We start from the raw sequence: 22,252 nt of genomic DNA, 5'->3' as shown, positions 1-22,252 counted from the left end.
CCAGGTTTAACAGGAACAGGAATCCAGGAAATCAATCAATGCAAGTCCTTTATGAAAACACAGTCCATGTCAGGTCATTTACTAGGAATACAATCTTTAAATTAAACGTATTCGATTGATAATATTGCTGCTACTAATGCAACTATCAACAACAGCAAAATTCTCGTGCTATTCCAATTGCATCTGAATCCTGGCCCCTGGCGCTCAAACAGTTAACGCCAGCCTCCCGCCTACCTATCTCGTATGGTCACAGGAACGCATTCAGTTGAATTGATATAACCTGGCAAGGTGATGCAAATGACAATATCCTGGATAACAGTGAAGTCATTTTTTTTTTTTTTTTTAACCTTGCTCAATCGAATGTGATCAGTATCGTAAAGCCGACGCGCTGTGTCTGCGGGATCGAAAGCAGCTTTACTACCGCAGGTCTGGATTGATCCGTGCTTGAAATAAAGTTAGCAGTTACCCGAGTTTCGTATTTAATAGCAGGTAAGCTTTCAATTTACTTTCAATTAAACGAGAAGCTACTGAAGTCATGACGAACTAGCGGTTCAGGGAAGATTTGGAGACAATGATGGCTTTGCTTGTAGAGCTATTCGGTTTGGAGTTACCTTGTTTTGTTTCTTGCAATGCTGGCTAGCCGACAGTGGAACGGTTACGCTTCTTATAACCATATAGCAGGTTCTGTTTTACCCAAGATTATTAATTCTGGGTGTTGTTTCCAGCAGTTACTAATACGCGTTTGACAACCTGTGTGTTGTTGTGTGTTAATGTTTTGTATTTTGTACTGTTCCGCAGGGTTACACGTGTTACATTCATACGCTGCAGTTACCATGTTAGCAAAAGTACAATTTGGGCTACACTCTACAGTCCTGTAATGGAACTATTATACAACCCTCATGTACATGTGTGAATTTTATTTATTTATTTTTAGTATTATTTATTACATTTTAATAAAGGTATCCCACAATTAAATAACAAACGTATTATTATTTTGGAAATGCGAAAACTGATTAAAACACCACTTCTCTCAACCCCCTGTATTGAGACACATTCTGAAATCAAATACTTGTTCTACCCCTGGGTTCGTAATGGCTCTGTGTGCAGGAGGGTCTCGCTGCGTTAGATTTAAAGTGATCCTCATAAAAGAATGGCTCTTTAACGCTCTCTGTGCAAGTGTAGCCGTTCCTGTAATCAGGAGTCGTCCGTTTCACAGCAATAGTACCCCATCTCCTCAAGGTCCAGTCCTACCTTGTTAGTTCTAACTAGTTTAACCCGTCTGCTAGTTCGAGCAACCCTGTGTTGGAATAGCCCTGAATTTGCATAGCAGCTACACTAATTCCAGTTTTAACTGTGGGCTTGATGAGCCACAGTGTACAGGTACAGATGTCTTATTAAACTCCTACTAAAACCAGAAATGGATGAAACTGCTACGCAGTTTGGATCTTATTTCCAGCCCTGCCTTATGTAGAGAAGTCCTGAAGCCCGGGATTGGGAGCGGGGCTAGTGCGGGTTTTAGATCCTGGGTGGGGATTGTGTCTGATTCTTGGTCTCCACTTTCTCAAACCTTCTTTCTCTCTCACACCTGCCCCATGAAAAGAACTCGCTACATTACCCCCCATTTATCATTTGAAATTCAATGCTGGGATTTGAAAAACTCAACAAGTTTCCCCGTCGGCTACTGAGCACTACATTTGTTCTAATTAAAAATAAAACAAGAGCATGTGTTATTAATGGTAACATTATCCATTGTTAAGAGCCTTATATCCGTCCCTAATATTATCGCATGCAATCACTGTAAAGTTGTAGCACCCGGACAGGACAATAACTCGGTTAAATTTACACTGTAGTCTGTGTATCCTCCCCGTCACAGAACTGTTGCACAATGTTAATTGCAGCGTTGCTACAACATAGCAATAAACCTTGATAATGCAGTTGTATTTGCTAAGCGAAACTGTCACTCACACGCCCAGTGAAATACCTGCAGCTCTCAAGACTGCGTTAGGGAATGTTTAATATGAATGCTCCCCCCCTCTCCTTCTTTCCTTCGCTGGCTCGCTTCTTCTTGCTCTACTGGTTTTGCAACCAGGATGAGTTTCTGCTTGCCTGCTCTGGCCCCAGGTTCAGTTTCGTCTCGCCGCTCTCCGGATGTTTGTGATGTGGATGTATTATCTTGTGATTTCCCCCAATGTTCCTTGCTGCTATAGCGCTTCCCTCTCTGCAGTCTACAATACAGAAAAAGAATGCCCTTGTGCCTTGCTTCTTCACTGCCTGTACAACGCTAGACAAACTGTTAACTGGTTAGCAGGTTACCAAATCCTGCTCTGCAAAGCGCTCAATAAGCTCTCTGTTTAGACTTCCCTCCCCTCCCTCTGTAAGCAGATCCTGCCAGGGCATGGTGAATGAGTTTTATAGTTTGAGATTTATGTGGGCATATTGTAGCATTCCTCATTTTAGCTTAAGACCGCAAGGGATGGGAATAAGACTCCTATTTCATAGCAGTTTATTTAAACCCTCATTCCAGGTTTTAATACAAGCTTGATTGGCCGCAGTGTATAGAGATCAAACTCAGGAGCGTCTTGTTAAACTCCTAGTAAAACCAGGAATGGATCAAACTGCTTACGTAATGGGAGATCCATTCCTGAAATGTTATGCAAGTTGAAAATAAATCGTCAGAGATTTTAAAACAATATAACAGGAATGTGTCTCTCTTTCTTGTAAGTAAACCAAGCCAGCTTGCAAGTGTTTGTGATGGACTGTGTGTTAAGTGATTGCCTGCTTCTAACCCCATAGTGACCTGCTTTTATCCAGGAGAGCAAATAACCAAAGTGAAACCCTGCTGTTTCCAACTAGGTATGTTGTAATTAGCGATGGGAAAAGTGAAGCCTTGTGAATAACTGAGACCTTTGAACCACTGGTTCACCGAAAGCTTCACTGATCTGAATCGCATGGCTCTTGGTGCCATCTAGTGGTAGATCTGCGCAGCCCACTGTCTAAAGTCAAGGCATTGTTAATGTAACAGAACACTCAGTAATAAAGTGGCATGACACTATTAGTTTACAGATAGAGCAATGACCTTGAAGCTATTTAATATGCATTATTAAGCTGTTATTAATGCTGTTATAATAAATGACAGCCCCTCACAATCAATATTAACCTGACGTGTTCTCCTGTAGGAAGCCTGTCTGCCCAGTTACTGCAGAGGTAAACTGTAATCTGCCTCAGGAAATGCTTGTGAGTCCACTGGTTCAGTGTTTGACTGGGGCTTTGGGTGATTCCAGTGGGAAATACATGAACTCTGCTTTTATCAATTATTACACTGACATACACCTACAAACTGAAACTCTGTACAGTGATTTTTGGTGAAGCAAAACACTGGACCGTTTTAATTGACTGAAGCATTTCCTGAGACGCACCATCTTCTGAAATGTCGGTTCACTAAATGGCAAGAGCTCTATTTCTAACCCTATTTGCTTAGTTAACAGCGGTGCTATCTCTAAAGCAGATTACAATTTAGCCCGTCACTAACTGGGCAGATAGGCAATGCTTCCTAGTAGGAGTACACGTCAGGTTAATATTAATTGCAAGGGGACAATTTCAGACTGGCTTTATAATTTTGTGTACAAAAATATCGCACAAAACGTTTCTTTTCGTCTTGCCTGAAACCACACACTGTGAGCACTGTGCTAGAAATTGGAGTGTGTCGGTAAGATCACTAGGTCAAACGAGGGAGTCAAAGGACTCCTAAAAGGAACACCCCCAGGTCACGTGTAAAGGTTCATCTGAACCAAGTGGACCTTTTGAACCAGCTGAAGCTTCGTTCACAATCGACACACAATTGCTCCGATAAGGTTAATCCCACTTGTCCCAGTGAGGCAGTATGTCTGAATAAAGCATTGTCTGTTGCTACTTTCCATTGATTGAGATCTTGCTGCCACTGTTATTCCTGGACATACATTAGCAAGACAATTTAGAGATGAAAAATAAATACAAATCGGCAGCACGTGTCTTTATTGTGCTTCATGGCTGCTACCTTACCCAAGTTTGCTATAAATAAAACACAGTAACACTTTTTTTTTTTTGCATGCTTGCTGCATTAGCTACAGAGTGCAGTTTGTTCACACAGATTTTTATATCCTGATGGTAAGCCCTTTTTAAGGTGGCCCAGCCTGTTGAGTGTGTTCTGTGACTGGGCAGTTGAACCAGGCGAGTCATGTCCGTCTTAAAAGTTGTCATCTCATGGCCTTGGAATGCCTGTGGCGAATAACAGCAGCTGTGGGCGGGGCTCGGGTATCTCCAGTATGCACCTGTGTGTTGATCAAGGTGTTTCTGAGCTCAAAAACGCAGACCGAGGCGCTTCCTGGGAGCAAAGCCCTTCAGCCAAAGTGGTTCCTGATGCTCTCATGGAAGTGGGGGCTCCATTTCTGATTTGTTAGCTGAGAGAGCTTAGAGTTTTGCTTTTTTTTTGTTTTGTTTTCAAAATGAAAGACGGCTACAAGATCAATAAAGACAGCCATTGAATTTTGTAACTGGGGTACTTCTAAAGAATATAAACAAAGGAAACTGTGAAAATGGCAGTGAGGTTCAAAGACGAGGCAAGTACTGTGATCATTTTGTGCTGCTGCTTGATATATTTCTGCTCAAGTTGTCAGGTGTTGTGGCCTAGCGACGCTAGTAAAAGTCATGTGGCAGCTGCTGATTCCCTTTGTACAGGTGTTGTGTTTACCTAGCTTTTGTTCTTGACTACAATTCTGCATTCAGCTTGATTTGAGTGGCGATTTGTTGTGCAGAAGTGTGTTTTGTTGTACTGTGTATTCAGGGCTAGGGTGATGGGAGGGGGGGTTGGGGTCATTGAAAGAGAATTTGCTGTGACACTAAGACCCTACATACCTGAATGAGTGTAGTCTGCCGTGCAGCTGGGTGGGGCAGGTAAGGAAACCCCTTAGGGGCTTGCTGGATTCTTTGTTTCTCAGCTTTTAGACGGTCTTGTAGTAGGGTGGAGGTAGGAAGTGAAGCACAAGGGAACAAAGAGCCACAGGAAAGACTTTCCACTTGTTAAAGAAAACTTCTGCTTTTGGGATTTTAAAAAAGATTTGGTTTCAAGTGTGACGTTTTCTGAACAAATGCTTTTGTATTGAAGGTTGTGACCGTTCTGGATTCCTCTATCTGAAATATTAATAAACAGACTCTCCCTCCTGTGCATATTTGGCTGGTTCTGCAGTGTTACTCGTGCAGTGTGATTGTGGAGAATGTTTTTCACAGGTCTCTCTGAAGCACAGAGCTGCAGGTAACCCTTGGAGTGTCTCTACCTCGTTTTGCATTCCAGAAACTTGCAGATTGCTGTAGAAACAAGTTTGAATCTCTTAACAGAAGTTTTGTTCCATAGTAAAGTTTGCACCTGATCTGACACAGGCTGGCTTCTGTGGTTCAGGCAAGAACTTTATCATTTATATCACAGGTAAAGCAGCTGTGTCTGCTGTGGATTTGTGTTTCTTTATTATGTAAAGAAATAGAATATATACCCCCTTTGTTCTCAAACTCCAGAGAGTTCCCACAAGCCATTTAAAATTGTCTACAAAATTCAATTAAAAATTTGAGAAGTTGCCCTGCCAATATATATATATAGAATGCATATATATAAAAATATGCATTCTAAAATAGATACAGAGAGAGGAAACTTAACATAATACCTTTATTTTTATATCGTGCCTTTCATAGTGGATCACCATCACAAAGCGCTTTACAGAGGTAGAGCTGTGAACTGTGCATTATATAGAGTCTCTTGCAATAGGACAATTGTTCATGCAGTGCAGGCTGAGAGCAAGATATCATAATGAAGTAAAATGTTGTGATCTGAGTATTTTGGCAATAGTCACTAGTGACATTCCCCAGGCACCAAAATGAGGCTGAGCTTTTGAGTTTCTATTGCCAGATCTGTTTGTGTATAAAACTCAATTTGTTTATAAAGGTATCACATCAATAAGATCATGCTGACTTTGTTGAATATAGATAATAGAGACAGGGTGACTCTATTATCGCATTAGGAATGTGTTATAGAGCCTTCACTCAGTCCTCTTAGACAGTGTTTCACAAACTGAAGCATGAAGCCACTTTCAGGAATAGCGGCTTGAAACCTGGTTCCAGGAGACCTAATCCTTTTTTTTTTTTTTTTTTTTTTCAGTTCACAGAGATGGAAGACTTGAAAATATGGGAACAATATACTATAACGCTGAACAAGGTAGGTTTCAAACAGGATTATAGATGGCTTGTCTATCTTGTAATTATAATAACGGCTCAACTAATTGTAATGAATCTCCACCTAGCAGCTAATCAGCTAATAATCGGCATGAGACCCATGCTGACCTCAGAGCTCTCTGTTTATTGAATGGTAAGTCGATGGTCTGTGAACCATGTGGTTTGTGGTTCAAGTCCAGCCCTTACCTTCCCATTCATTTCAGTGGGCTGAGATACCAATTCTTTACACAAGGTTGCACAGTTTAAGTATTAGGCACATTTTAAGTCTATAATGACAATGCTACCATTAATAATAAATGCTGCTTATTTAATTTTTTTATAATGAGAACAAATGTGATGTTCAGTAGCTGATGGGGAAACTTGTTGAGTTTTTCAAATCCCAGCATTGAATTTCAAATAAATAATGTAGGGGTACTATAATGAGTTCTTTTCATGGGGCAGGTGTGAGAGAGAAAGAAGGTTTGAGAAAGTGGAGACCAAGAATCAGACACAATCCGCACCCAGGATCTAAAACCCGCACTAGCCCCGCTCCCAATCCCGGGCTTCAGGACCTCTCTAGTTAAGACAGGGCTTGAATTAAGATCCAAATTGCATAGCAGTTTGATCCATTTCTGGTTTTACTTGGAGTTTAATAAGACTCGCCCGAACTTGTTACCGTTACACTGGCTAGTGAAGCTTGTATTAAAATCTGGCATGGGAGTCGTCTTTCCATCCCTGTTTAGGTATGTTATTGAAAAGACCAGATGCCAGGGGTTTGATCAATCACACCTCTGATAAATCTGCCCTTATCAGAGCATGAATAAATCTGTAGGTTTGCTAATAGGAGTGTTTCACGCAGTTGGAACCATTTATTGAACATGAAACTCTTGGCTGCTAATCTGGATCAGGCAGGATGGGTGCAGGGACAGTGTGTGCTTCAAACCGTGCAATATGAAGCACGACGCTGTAAACTTACCCAGGAAGGTTCAGCACTGGATTGAAGAACACTGGGCAGGGGAGCTGGGGAGTGACCGGCCTGTTTCATTCCCAGGATTCCAAGGTGGGATTCGGGATCGCTGTCTCTGGGGGCTGGGACAAGGCCAACCCTTCCTCCGGAGATCCGGCAGTCATCATTTCTGACGTGGTGAGAGGAGGTCCGGCCGCGGGGAGGTTACAGTGAGTATGGGAATGGCCGAGCCCTGGGGGGAGGCCAGGAATTCCTCAGATAGGGGCCTGAGGGGGCTCCCCCCGATCTGGGGGGGGGGGTAGGGGTCATATACCCAGTATATGGGTACTATTCGATACGATTTACCATATGGTTGACCCGACAACTGTGCTCAGACGAATAAAAAGACAACGTTACCACCACACACACACCACAGTGTGTGTGTGTGTGTATATATATATACACACATATATATATATATATATATATATATATATATATATATAATTATAATACTCTCCCCCGTTCTTTCCGGCAAGATAGGCATCATCTGGTAGACCTCATTTTAACTAGTTTTTTTTTTTTTTTTTTTTTCTGGTCTGTATCAAACTTTATGTCTCGTATTGAAACAAATGTTCACAAGTGTCTGACAGTAACAAACTCAAACACGAGTTTGTACCGCTGGCGAATCTTGTCACAGTCAGTGTTTTGGATGAAGTGAGAATGCAGGAGGGAGGGAGGGAGGGAGGGAGGGAGGGGGGGGGGCAGATAGCAGGGGAAGCTCAAGTTCAGATTGGAACTATGCATTTTTTTTTTTTTTTTTTTTTTTTTTTTTGGGCAGTGTGTAATTATTCTAGTCCATGCCAGTGTTAAGGAATCTACCAGCTTAGATAAAATAACACTGGAAGGATTTTGACATTGACCAGTCTCTCTTTTTTTTCTCTCAATCTGAACGATAGTTTAAAGGAGTAGTCCTCCCAGGAACTGCCCCCACCACTGCTATTGTATGATAAGGGCGTCTATTTTGCCATCAACTTGCATGTCGTGCGGTCTGATTATCCCATGCAGTCTTCCTAATGGTCGAGCCCCACTGTCCTTGGATTTATAACACGCCGTGTGTAATGCATGTGTTAAACCATTTGAGGAATTGAGCGGCTGTTTAAACGGTTTCTTCTTAAAATGCACTTGAGAGAGACTCAAGAATCACGAGGAGGACGCTGACTATTTAGAGCGCCAGATCCAACCTGTGTGTAAACCTAGTTTTGTGCACCTCATTGCAAAAATAAAGACGTTAGCATTGTAGGGACACGCATGTCCCTTGTACCTTCAGAGGGTTAAGTCTTTGTATTTTATTTCCGTCCATCAGGACCCTGGATCACATCGTCATGGTGAACGGTGTCTCCATGGAGAAAGCGACCTCCACCTATGCCATCCAGCACTTGAAGAACTGCGGTAGAACAGCCAACATCGTAAGTGCCCGTGGCCGGGTGAAAAGCCCTGCCGAGGTGTATGCGTTGTTGGTCTGGGGAATACTGGGTTCAATTTCTCCCTGTCAAAACATGTGGGAATATGGCTGGAATAAGTAAATGATTAAGGATTTAGCCACAGGTGTATAAATAGGGTGATCACGGGTGTTCGTGAGATGATGGCTAGAGTTAATGTTGGTGAAAGTCTGTGCTGTGTTTGTATACGCTTTTATTTTGGCAAAATTAGTGTGCGTTTGTGCATTTTAAACCTGCAGCTTCCTTGTCTTGGAGTCTCCTTTCTGTTAATAACAGCCTTATCAGTGACACTGTACTGTCACAGTACCAAACAAGCCCTGCCTGCCTTTCACCAGCCGAGGAGCTGCTTCAGAGGGCTTCCCTGAATCATGTCCTGGGCTGGGGTCAACTGTTAAGCGTGCTGTAGTGTAGCCAGGCTTGAAGCTTGCACTAGCCCTCTCTGCATGACCAGGTGCCTGGAGTTTGACCAATCTTTAAACAAAAGTCTCGCCCTCTGCCTTAGACAGTGAAGAGGCCTCGGACCATCCAGGTCCCTGTCTCAGCCCCCCGCGGCATCTCCCAGACTTCCTCCCGATCTGAAGACCTGTCCTGGCGGCGCGATGGCCCCTCGGATTTTGACAAGGGCTACCCGCCCCCGCGGAGGGGGTCCCAGGGGGACAGGGCACCCCGTTCGCCCTCCGATCTTGACTCGGGCAGCGAGAGGAGCTACGACCATTCTCCTAGCAACTCTGTCCCCAAGCGGTGGAGCCCAGCCACTAGCTCCGCCCCCAGCCCCACTCCTGACCGCAATGGGAACGTCCTGCCGTTGATGTCTGGATACAAGAGGCTCCCCAAACACGAGGACCCCTACAGACCCATCAAGGCTGTCCTGGTGAAAAAAGACCCCAAAGAAGGTATGCTTGATGTTGATATTACTTCTGATATTGATTGCAATCAGATACCCTTAGCCGGGCAGACTGCAGTTCACTACAGAGCTGCAGGTGGGCGGTAGAGTGCAGCAGACCTCAGACAAGCAGTTCCTGATTTTGAGAGAGAGGTTAACTACACCAAGGCAAGTTGCTTATGCAATCTGCTGTCTAGCACGTATCATTTCAGCATGTTCTTCATTTCGATTGCCTGTTTTGTTCCCCTGCAATGCATTCAGCGCCTGCTGTTCTGCACATTTGTTTTTCAGAATTCGGTCTCAAGCTGGGCAGTCAGATCTTCGTGAAGTACATGACTCCCACGGGACTGGCCTCCGAGGAGGGGACTCTGCAGGAGGGAGACGTCATCCTGAAGGTGGGGCTGCGACTGGAGGCGAACAGTGGCAACAGATGGCTTCAATTGAAGTCGCTGTTCGTCAATTAAGTTGGCTTCATATGAAAGCAGTTGAACAATCTCAGCAATTATGTCAATTGGAATTTTTTGACCCCGACCCTGTTTGAAACCATCCGGATATAAACCCCAGTTTTAATCGATTTCTTGACTCCTTATAGTGACTGTAGCTAATAGAATAGTTCTAGAAATCATACCTACTGTAGGATGGGAATAAGACTCCTTTTGCATAGCAGTCTTCCCCGTTCCAGGTTTTAAAATAAACCCGATTTGGCCACAGTGTATAGGTAACAAGCTGAGGTGTTTCTTATTAAACTCCTATTAAAATCAGGAACGGATCAAACTGCTATGCAGTGGGATGCTTTCTGTTATGTTTGTATATAGGATGCAAATGTGCAGTTTGCAAAGATGTTTTTTTTTTTTTTTTTTTTTTTGTGCATCTCCTTGTACTACACGAAGTTAAGAAAGCCATGCTTTCAGACAGCGTTGGACTTGTCCTGATGCGCGATTGTTTTGTCCCATTTCAGATCAATGGGATAGTGACAGAGAACTTGTCCCTGGAAGACACCAAGCGCCTGGTGGCGAGGTCGGCGAGCAAGCTGAGCATGACGGTCCTCCGTGATGACAGACAGTTCTTGGTCTGCATTCCGGAGCTGCAGGACAGCGAAGTGGCGAGCAATGCCTCCTCCGAGCTCGAGGGTAGGAGCCTCTTTTAGTGCTGCACTGCCTTTAACTAGGAGTGTGCTGGTACTCCTAATCCTACTCCCTCTAGGAACTGCCTTTTCAAAAGTATTTGTCAGCAGGTAGTAAATAAATCTGTTCATTGTGTTGATTAGAAAACAGGAAATATGTCCTTCCCTCACCTTTACAGTTGAGCACCACCCAAGGGCAGTTCATTTCCACGTGTTTCAAAAACTGATTTGGAAGTGAATTGTCCTCTCATCGGGAGTGCTGACATTTTTACTGCTCTACCAAGGTCGTAAATTGAAAAGGAAATATTATTTGATGTTAATTGCCATTGATTGAAACTCAATTGCAAAGGTGAGGTAAGGACAGCATTTCTCGTTTTGAAATGAACACAGTGAAGAATGGATTTATCCAATACCTGCTTTTTATTTTTTTTTATTTTTTTTTTTTAAATGCTTCTCGAAGGCAGATACGAGTATCTGCACAACCCTACTATTAAACCCTTGATGGGGCTAACTAGCAACTTGCATACCAGCAGTTGTCTTTTGACAATGAAAAATGATTAACAATTGTGTTAAGTTTCATGCAGTATTTCTGAATTGCGACCCCTGCTGGTGAGATGAGATTAAAAGCTCTAAGTACAAATGCAGACGAGCCCGGCTCTCTTTCGTAGTTAATACTTTGCAAGCGCTGGTGTTCATGTGTAAACGAAGCACCACAACTACAGAGCGGGCAGCTCATAAAATGAAGGCTTTTTAATGTATTTATTTAGTGTCTTTTTCTGGTAGACACCAGGCTGCAGATTATTTAAATTACTTCAGTTATTTTGCTCACTTGACTCCAATGGCTACAGGCCCCAGCCCTCCTGTAACAGGTAAATTATGTAGTATTATTTTTTTCTTTTAGATATTTCAGATCTTGAGTCTGAGTTAACTCTGCCTCCACCTCAGAAGAAAGACAGCCAGGCCAGCAGGGGGCAGCACAGTGAGAGGTAGGGAACTGAATATTTACCTATGCACTCGGAATGAGCACTAGCAATTTTATTACTGGCCCTCCTTGTTTTCTAGTTCTGTGCTTGAAATTATTGCTGCTGCGATGGCTTCCTGGTACCAAAACACTTCCTGTATTCTAACTCGGGGCGGCCAGACGTCCCAGGAAATACTGTCTGCCGGTTTTGCGATTGCATTTTCTTACAAAACCTGTAATGGTGCACTCAGTCAAGTTAGCCTTTACAGCCCATCCCATCTTCATATAACTCGGCCATTTAAAAAAAAAAAAAATATATATATATATATATATATATATATATATATATATATACACACACACACACACACACACACACACACACACATATATATATCTATCGTTTAATGGCTGATCAAATTTTTCTAAGCTGGCTTTTTATAAATGTTCTCATGTTTTGGTCAGATGACATTAGGAAGAAAACAGTGAATTATGGCTTGTAATCAATACACGGCGTGTTTATCTTTTAAATGATTATGTTCAATTATTTTAACTGCTTCAGAGTTGCTACACCGGCAAAATAGAAACATGTTTCTTTCACTCTGGTAACCCTATTCCAACTCAAAGATGCGCAATAAGAGGGGATTAATCCGAGGTTAGAAAATGGATTTAGAAGCATCGGTTAGAGCTCATATTTGACCTCCAACCAGAGCACTCGATCCACTCCAGTGGTTCTTCGTGTTTTATTTTTCCGCACTCTGCTCCCGTTTCCTCTATCAGAATCCGTGCTGAAGCGATGCAGCCGGACCTCCGGGCAGCACGATACCCAGACAAGACTGACCACCCAAGATGGATCTCCACTGCGGGGCGACATCCGAATGGAGGTGGGTCTGGAGCAAAGCTTAAACCCCAGGAGGAATGAAATGGCACAAAAAAAAAGTTTGATCTTTGTGAAACCTTTGACCAGTTGTCTTGAACAGTTTTCTAAATAATTCATTTTTAAATTTTTTTTTTTTTTTTTTTTTTTTTTTTAAATCTTTTTCTTTTTAATTTAGACAATTCGGACCCCGATTCAGATCGCACGCCCTCCCCCTCCCCACCCCGAAAAAAAGCTATCCACAACAGGGGGCAGCACAGAGACAGGTAGGGCTACACTGGGACTAGCTGCTCTGCAGTAGAATGGAAAGTTGTGTCTGCAGTATAGGGATTAAGCAATCCTGCCGGCGAGATTCTGTTCACACTAAAAGCTAAAGCAGGGCTTCATTTGTAAATAGAAAGGTACCAGATCTTATAATTTAAAGAAGAGGGATAGCATTTTTGTTTATTGACTTAATGTACTGACTTTGATTTGCAGTAGCTCCCACATCTGCTTGTGGATCAGGGTTTTGTGCCTTATTGTTGATGCCAGTAGCTGCATGGTGACCAGTGCCTCATCTTCATACGGTTCACCATTGTTCACTTCTCAAATTAATAAAAGGTACCGGATTTAGGATCCGGTGCGATCCGGCTGAAGTATGAGTCAAGCTGCTTTGTGTAACAGGAGGCTGGGCACAAGTGCACACACACACCCCCGGCATGTATCCTAACGTGCTGCAGCACAATGAACCTGATTTCTCCCTCAGAACCCGGGCTGAATCTGTACAGTCAGCGCGTGACTCCGACAGTGCCAGCGTGCCAAGAGTGCTGCCAGCTGTGATGAGGCGCCCTGTTGAAGGTGAGTCTGTGATTTGCCTGAGAGTAGTAACCATCAACCACAAGAACAAAGGCCGTGCAATTAAACACTTGGCTCAGATTTTATTTTATTGCTTGATAATACAACGCTTTCTAACTGGCTAACACACATTGAATGATTGTGTGTGTGTGTTTTAATTTATTTCGCAAAATCATCACGTAAGGACGTCAAACGGAGGGTTTCAGTGCTTAAACTCCATGAGTCATTCAGGGATGGAAATAAGACTCTAGCTGCATAGCAGTTTGATCCGTTCCTGGTTTTACTACAAGGTTAGTAAGACACACCTGAGCTTGTTCCTTCTACACTGGCTAATCAAGCCCGTAGTAAAACTCCTCTTCTCTTGCCTAGTTTCCAAATACTATAAATCAACAAATATTGTTTCGAATAACCCGTTGTAACTGTGTGGAGTTTACTTTTATTTTGATTGAATTCTTATTTATTCCTTTGTTTTTAAATGTAGACAATTCGGATTCAGATCGCACCCCGTCACCACCACAGAAAGACAGCAGGGGGCAGCACCGAGACAGGTAGGACTGCACTGGGAATGGCTGCGCCACCAACACAGTGGAGAAGAGCTACAGAACACAGTGTAGGACATGGAGGGGCAAAGCTGTCCCTTACACTCCTGGTCTTTGTTCCAGACCTGTGTAAATTGTTTAACTGAACCAATCACACCTCTGCCCAGACCCTGATGTAGTTCATTGTATCGTTTTACCCCATAGACCTGGAGTGACATGGCCCTCCAGGACTGTGATTGGACACACCCTGTTGTAGGAGCTCAGCTAGCTCTGATTGGCTCGATTTCATAGATCAGCTCCCGCCTGGAAAATGAGAAGTCGCCAGGTGTTTTCTTTTTGCTCTGTTCATTGCAAAAGGGAACGAGGTTAATGACGACTTCATATGGGGACAGATAAAAACATCACCTAGTCTTGCATAGGGACATATGGAAGATGCAAATGCATGATGAACTTGGATGGGACTACACATTTTCAAAGAAATATATTTGAGTCCAAAACTACTTTTTTCTTCAGCTATTTAAAAAAAAAAAAAAAAAAAAAATGCATGGAAGTGTTTTAAAAAAAAAAAAAAAAAAATATATATATATATATATATATATATATATATATATATATATATATATATATATATATAAACGGCCTACCTCCAAGCAGCCAGATGTCCGTGAAGCAAGGGGCACTGACAGGGCAAGCTTCCCCAGATGGAGGCGTCCTACCGAAGGCGAGTCTGGAGCAGCTGGGCACCTAGCAGACCTCTGCAGAACCAGTCAAGTGGAGCGATCTGCTTTATCAGAGCATAGTGTGACTGCATTGTGAAGCTTGGATACCTTACTGTGATCATCTTGCTTTTAAATACTATCTTCTTTCTTTTTTAAATCTAGATTTTTCAGACCCTGGCTCTGAAACTGCCCCGTCCGAACACACCGCATCTTTACCCAGGGAAATACACAGCCAGAACAGCAGGGGGCAGTACAGGGAGAGGTACAACTAGTTTAGTTACTCCAAAACGAAATAGTTAGGTTGAGCCATGTATTGTCCAGGAATGGCAATTAAACTCCCATTGCACAGCAGTTTGATCCATTCCTGGTTTTACTATGAGCTTAAGACATCAGCTTGTTACCTGTGCTATGGCTAATCACGCTTGTGGTATGCTTGAACTGCATTGCTCTGTGCAACACCTTTCTGATTTCTCCATCAGGATCCAGCCGCAATCTGCACACGACTCCGACAGGGATAGCCTTCCAAGGGAACGCACCCCTTCCCCGCCCCGCAGGGACGGCAGCCTGGACAGCAGGGAGAAATTCAACGGGAGGTAGGAAGAAAGTTACAGTGACAATTGCAATAGTTTGATTAATTTGAACTGTTTCTGCAGACAGTAGCCTGGTTTCACTGCCTATTCAGTATCTGTGAAACGGGCCTTAAACTAAGAATTGATCATAAATTAAAGAAAACATTTTTTTAAAAACAAACATTAATGTTAACTACCTTTTTTTGTAATGTTGCATTGGTTTACAATAAATGTAACATGCTAAAACTAATACTATAATAAACTGGGCTAAAACTTTAGCATAACCTCCTAGGGTTGAGCCCCCTCACCATCTGTAGTAAATCAATCCACATGTAAAATAGACATGTGCTTTATTGCACAAACCTGTTGTGCAAATCTTTGTGTGCAACAGCGCCATCTACTGCTCGTAGCTGTGCTGAACAGTGTGACAGTAGAGCTGTGGGCGGGAATATGTTTCTCATTTAAATAGTCTCAACAGTACACCTCCCCCTCTCCTCTCTGGTTTCCAGGCTGCCTCCTGCTCCCAATGGGAAGATGCTGGCGGGAGTAGAGGTGAAGGAAGCCCCTGCAGTGTACGGTGCGTATACAGGACCTCCATGTAAAGGAGACCTTCGGCATCTCGGCTGAATGGGCTTGGTCACCCTTTGGCTCCATCGATGGAATTAAACAGAGCCTGGTTCATGGTGACCTAGTGGTAGAGCTGAGGGACTGGGAGAGATGTGGATATACCAGGTTTTTGGCTAGTGGTTGCCAGACAGAGCATTCTCTGTGGGGTGTGGTGTAGGGATTTATCGCCATCTTGTGGAAATTTATGGAATTTTTTGCCTCTTGTTCAGCTGAGAGGGAAGAGGAGCCAATCTACTGCCTGCCCCCAGCAACCCCTCCGAGACAGAGGGCGGAGCCTAGAGAAGAGCCAAACCTGGGGTAGGATTGACAACTGTCCTGGATTACCTGCTTTTATTAAAGTGCTACAGAACTCCTTGCAGTGTTCACAAGAAACAGCGTGCCTTTGCTCAAACCCTTGCTTTCTATTTTCCTGTGAAAACCCTTTGACGCAATTATTAAATGTATCTGCAGATCCTGGGTCCGTTCATTTATTTGACAGAGTCCTTTATCCACTTTTTTTTAAGGAACTTTCAACAGAATTTAGAGCACTCTCTCTCTCTCTCTCTTTCTCTGCAGGTACAGTTCTGATCTGAAGCGCATTAGCTTCGTGAAGGAGGACACTGTGGGGCTGCAGCTGGCCGGAGGGAATGACGTGGGCATCTTCGTGGGAGGGGTGAAGCCGGGCAGCCTGGCCAGACATCAGGGCATTGAGGAAGGGGACCAGATCCTCAAGGTCAGCAGCTACCTGGATACTTCATTCCTAGAGAAACTCTCCTGTGCCTGGTTGTAGGTTTTTTCTTCTAAATGCATAACCTCTCTTTCTCTCTCTCTCTCGGCAGGTGAACGGTGTTGATTTTGGCTCCTTCACCCGTGAAGAGGCAGCCCTGTACCTCCTTCAGATCCCTAAAGGAGAGCAGGTCATCATCCACGCCCAGAGCAAACCAGACAGTGAGTAGAAATCAGATCCTGGCCTTGAATGGTCAAGCCATCTCCTTCCTTTTCACAGTTCAGTGTAATGATAAAATCCCAGCCTATGTTGGTGCTGGAGATACGACTCTCATTGCATAGCAGTTTGATCCATTCCTGGTTTTACTTAATAAGACCTACCCAAGCTTGTTACCTATATGCTGTGGATAATCAAGCTTGTATTTAAAAACCGGAATGGGTGACACTGCTGTGCAACAGAAGTCTAATTTTCATCCCTGGTCATTTTAAACACTTCTCTATTGACAATGCATAATGTTTGATATTTGTGAAGCTCCACGTATAGAACAGTTTCCAAATACTATTTCAGTCCCTGTATGTCCATGTTGATGAACAATTAACCAGACCCCCCTGCCCCCCTCTCTCAGTTTACAGGAAGATGCTGCAGTCCAACGTGGGCGACTCCTTCTACATCCGGACGCACTTCGACCATGATGGGGAAGGTCCGGGCACCCTGAGCTTCACCAGGGGGGATGTCTTCAGAGTGCTGGACACCATGCACCGTGGCAAGCTGGGCTCCTGGCGGGCAGTGCGCATGAGCAACATCCTGCAAGAGGCAGACAGGGGCACCATCCCCAACAAGAGCAGGTGAGTGCAGGAGCCTGTCCTGGCCTGCCCTGGCTGTCTGTCTACCTGGGGAATGACGGGCCACTACAGCCGCGTGTGTGTGTGTGTGGAGATTCTGGTGCTCTGCTGTCCTGTTCAAGGAAGGGGAGGTAGCAACTGTGTAAGAAGCTATGTTTTAAGGTAAAGGTGCTTTTTTGATTTGTAATTACTGGCTTCTCTACAGGGATGTAACTCCCATTACACAGCAGTTTGATCCAATCCTGTCTCCTGCTACTACAGCTGTAGGATGTTATAAGCATCTTCATAGCTAAGGAAGCTATACCGGAAGAGGGGTGGAAATAAGGCTTCCCGTTACATAGCAGTTTGATCCAATCCTGGTTTTACTAAGACACACCTGAGCTTGTTACATATACACTGTGACTAAACAAGCTCGTAGTAAAACCTGGAGTGGGTGAAACTGCTATGCAGTGGGAGGAGTCTTTCCTTCCCTATTGATTGTCTGTCTGAGGTGTGCAGGGGCCCTGAGGAAATTGGTTTTCCTTAAGAATCAAAAGTATGTGGAGGGGGACAGCACTGTTTCCCCTCCAATTCTATACAGCAGGGACTGTTCCCTGTTTAACTGGGAACTGGGAATATGCAGAGACAGTTTACGCCCCCGGAAAGAAGCAGCAACACAGACGTGTGCGACTGATTTGTCCTGCTGTTTGTCTGTCTGTCCCGTCCTCACAGAGCCGAGCAGCTCGCCAGCATGGAGCAGACTCAGAAAAGCAGCAGCAACAGCACCCCCTCCTCCAGGCTCCGTGCAGAGTTCTGGAAGCTCAGGGGCCTCAGAGGGGCCAAGAAGAACAACCGCAAGAGCCGGGAAGACCTGTCGCAGCTCACCATCCAGGGCAAATTCCCCCCTTACGAGAAGGTGTTCCTGCGGGAAGGTAAAGATCACACAGAAGCAGTCAGGGCTGTGTCTCGTTTTGATCGTGAAGAACTTGAATAGCTAGAGTAAGAGGCACAGCAGACCTGAAGCTGCTTCCAGCCCTGTTGTTGCAGCATGCAGTTACTCCTGCCTTCTGATAAACTGCAATACAATTAGATTGGACTTTAATGGACCAAAACCAAACATTATTGTTTTATAATGACTACTGAATTACTCGTCGCTTAACCTTACCCAAATGCTTTATTTTATTTATTTTTTTTAGCAACATTCAAGCGTCCCATTGTCATCTTGGGTCCTCTGAGCGACTTTGCAATACAGAAGCTGTCCACAGAAATGCCTGCAGAGTTCCAGACTGCGTGTAAGTACCGCCCATCCATTACCAGGCTCTTTCTCAGCTGGGTTTTCTTCCTGCCTGTAACATCACTCCGTCTCTCTCCTAACAGCGATGGTACCCCGCAATTCAGAAGAGGGGTCCTCATCGGTGATCAAACTGGAGACTGTGAGGCAGATCTCTGAGCAGGTCAGGAGAAAGATGAGGGAGTTCCACAGAGGAGGGGCAGTGTCCTAGTAATGGTGTATTTAGGAGTCTGAATTTAGTTACTTTTTTGGGGGGGTGTTTGTGTCCAAAAGTTTTGCATCCCTGAGAATTTTAGGATTGAGACACAATAAATAAATAAACTATATGAAAATAATTTGATATTTTATTTAACGTCATATAATAAAAGAAACTACAAAATTATATTGCAAGTGTCTACTGGAAGCCGATACAGTAGTAAAGTATTTCAAGTTAGATTTAAAATAAATAAAATATCTTTAACTTCAAAACAATCAATATGGTAAAACTTGAAGAAACCAAGTCAAGTAGACCAGGTTGTTTCTGAGCTGTTCAGTCTCTCACTCTGTTCCTCACCCTGCTCAGGACAGACACCCCCTGCTGGACATCACGCCCTCTGCTGTCGAGCGGCTGAACTACATCCAGTACCACCCCATGGTGCTGTTCCTGGACCCGGAGAGCAGGCAGGACGTGAAGGCCATGAGGCAGCGTCTCTGTCCCGAGTCCAACAAGAGCTCCCGCCGCCTCTACACCCAGGCCGTCAAGATGAGAAAGTACTGCCCCCACCTCTTCTCTGGTAAATGAGCCTTCTGCTTTTAATCAAGCCGATTTGATTAGGGATGGAGAGAACTCCCATAGCATAGCACTCTGATCCATTCCTGGTTTTACTGTGTGTTTTAATAAGACACACATGACCTTGCTGCATCCGCACTGTGCCTCACCAAGCTCGTAGTAAAACCTGGAATGGGTGCTATGCAACTGCTATGCAATAGGAGTCTTATTTCCTTCCCTGTTGATTATCTGATCTCTCAAGAGCACATTCCGTTCTCCTGACATTCCACAGATCAGATGAAACATTCATAGCAGAGCTGTGGGGATGGCGAACGACTGGGGAACAAAGTAACACAGAAGAGGGGCAACTTTAGTTCTTTGTGGACTTGTTGAGCTTAATATGAGCCTATTGTAGGCGATAATCTTGGCTGTCCGGTTGAGATTAGTTAATGGATTACCCCGCTCTTGTACTGCAGAATAGAGATGATTTTGGGCTTCATGCACAGAACTGGAAGGTCCTTTTTTAAGGAGTTTCTCTTTGTTTGACTTTGTATGAACCAATCTCTCTGAGTAAGCCAGTCTGTCTCTCCTCCACTCCAGCGAGGATCCAGCTCCTGCCCAATTCCAATGTCTGGTTCGAGATCCTGAAGGACCGCATCAAGGAGCTGCAGGCCCGACCCGTCTGGTTCTCCGAGGACAAGGTGAGCAGAGAAGGGAGGGAAGCTGTCAGTGTGCCTCGCCCCGAGGAATTGGAATTGGAATAAGAATTGATAGTTTAGACACAATTGCTGTTCAACTGCTTTCGTTTGAAGCCAATTGAATTGACTAAGAGTTCGATTGAGACAATTTGTTGCCACAGTGAGAAGCTCATTTTAACAGAATACTGCTAATTGCAATTGGAGTTGACCCCAACCCGGACTCTAGGGCATGCTTCCTACACACCTATACTGCAGCCTCCTGCCAGACTGTTTCATCGCCTCTGTTTGCAGGCTGTGAGCAGAGAGGAGGAGGAGGATCTCGATGCTCTGAGTCGCTCGCGCTCCACCGACTACCTGAGCTGTGACAGCCGAGCCACCAGCGATTACGAGGACACGGACGGAGAGGCGTGCACCGACAACGAGCTGGACGAGGCCTTCAAGGGGCCAGCCCTGGGGCGCTCCTCCGAGCCGGCTCTCCCTCAGCACTCGGAGCCGGCGCTGGCCCGGTCCTCGGAGCCCGTCTGGGAGGAGGAGGAGGAAGACATCTCCAACAAAGCCTACAGGACCCACAACTACAGTGCCGAGCCTCAGGTCTGGGTCAGTGCACCAGGGGCAGGTGCACGGTCCCCCGAGCTGGAAAGTGCCCCACCTGATCTCCGAGAGGTCCCCGATCTCCGAGGGGTTCCCGACCAACCAAAACTGGTAACGTTTCGTCTCTTTCTACCTCAATCACATGCACAGTCAAGGATGGAAATAAGATATTGCATAGCAGGTTGATCCAGTCCTAGTTTTACTGTTAATCTCACAATTTAATTTATTTATCTTTTCATAAATACTTCATCCCACTCGTCCTAATGATGCTGCGTAGAGCTTGTTTATATTTTCCATTAAGAGATCTTGCTGCCACCGTTTTTCCTGGACATACATAAGGGTTGGAATTCACGCTTGTTCACATTTTAAACCACACCTTTTCCAGGTCTAAAAAGAAAGGAGGTCACTGTTAAAATTCTACAGGAGGAATAATAATGATCCTGTCACCTTTCTTACAGCCCAGCTTCTCACAACCTCAAGGACAGCAACAGAGACTTTTCGGGGGGTATGTTTTTATTTATTTTATTGTTATTGACCATTAGGTGGCACTGTCTGATATTCATTATTTGTTAACATGTTTTACACGTAGAAAAGAAAATATCTTTTTTTGTGGACATTCCTACCTGCAAAGGGGTGTCCTGTATGTTTTGTATTGCCTGCTCGCACCCCTGACCCCCGCTCTCTTCTGCAGGCCTATAGACCACCAGGCAGTGCTGTGGAGGCGGCCTCAGATCAGAGGCAGCATGAGCTCCGAGGAAGAGCAGGAGGATAAAGACTTTGACTGGGGGCCAGCCACAGACCTCTAGGACCTTTCTATATAACTACCGCTCCCAGAGAGAGAGAGGTCAACATTAGCACAATCTCTCTCCATTGGGATGCTGTTTGATGACGGCTTTGAGATCGTTCTCTTTACCTGCCAGCACTACATTTTAAGTGATGCCTTGTTTGGAAATGCAATGTATGGTATCCATGGACAGATCGCTACAGGAGAACAAGTAAAACTGCTTGCCAACTTTTTCACAGGAGCCCCACTCCTGCTCTTTTACACAGCTGCTGCTGTAGGACAGCACGCTTTTCAACCGGCATTGCAATGCATTCTGGTACATTCCACCTGTCTCGGGTACCTTTCACAGCAGGACTACACTTACCAGTGATAAACAAGCCACATAACGCAAAGCTTTTTCTCTAATGGGAACTTATGTTAATTGTCTTGCATTAAAAAATAACTTTTTTTTTTTTTTAAACATGGTTTTCTAATAAATACTACAGATTCATTTTTAACTCTTGCTTTGGATTGTGGTTCATTTTGAATGGAAACACACCCCTGTTGCATGTTCCCTCCAGCTGTACCGATATTGTGTCCGGTACAGTACAGGCTGTCTTACCCTGTGCTGGATCCTGAAATCTGCTGTCCCGAGCCGGCTGACACTAGGAAAAAAAAAAAAAAAAAAAAAAAAAAAAAAACTTCTAGCTGTGCTTTGTTGTGTATTTTTCTACAGTTTAAAAGCCAGAATTATCTTACATTTCTGAACCTCTTTGTAATAATAACAGCAGCATTAGTGTACCTATTTTCTTCTGTTAAA

General features: G+C 44.2%; 1 protein-coding gene across 3 annotated transcripts; it reads left to right on the top strand.

Moving 5' to 3' along the window:
- The first annotated feature begins 319 nt into the window (after positions 1-319).
- Positions 320-21,943, top strand: LOC121301353 (tight junction protein ZO-3-like). 3 transcript variants are annotated; one of them, XM_041230672.1, is made up of 28 exons: positions 320-489; positions 6,182-6,238; positions 7,286-7,410; positions 8,547-8,649; positions 9,185-9,575; positions 9,857-9,960; positions 10,524-10,695; positions 11,590-11,674; positions 12,430-12,533; positions 12,705-12,792; positions 13,272-13,363; positions 13,842-13,908; positions 14,532-14,665; positions 14,781-14,880; positions 15,098-15,211; positions 15,697-15,764; positions 16,024-16,111; positions 16,370-16,526; positions 16,633-16,741; positions 17,146-17,365; positions 18,074-18,273; positions 18,538-18,633; positions 18,719-18,795; positions 19,195-19,405; positions 19,981-20,081; positions 20,370-20,780; positions 21,128-21,174; positions 21,361-21,943. In XM_041230672.1, exons 2-28 carry the CDS (start codon positions 6,191-6,193, stop codon positions 21,473-21,475), a joined length of 3,627 nt encoding a protein of 1,208 aa, XP_041086606.1. In that variant the 5' UTR covers positions 320-489; positions 6,182-6,190; the 3' UTR covers positions 21,476-21,943. The 3 variants fall into 3 exon arrangements, with proteins under 3 accessions (XP_041086606.1, XP_041086605.1, XP_041086607.1); XM_041230671.1 differs by lacking the exon at positions 320-489 and adding an exon at positions 4,359-4,595; XM_041230673.1 differs by lacking the exon at positions 320-489 and adding an exon at positions 4,361-4,595 and having other exon boundaries at positions 14,532-14,620.
- The last annotated feature ends 309 nt before the right edge of the window (positions 21,944-22,252 follow it).

This window comes from Polyodon spathula, chromosome 27 (genome assembly GCF_017654505.1).
Source record: "Polyodon spathula isolate WHYD16114869_AA chromosome 27, ASM1765450v1, whole genome shotgun sequence".
In the NCBI taxonomy this organism is placed as follows: domain Eukaryota; kingdom Metazoa; phylum Chordata; class Actinopteri; order Acipenseriformes; family Polyodontidae; genus Polyodon; species Polyodon spathula.
This window is presented reverse-complemented; position numbering and strand designations above follow the sequence as displayed.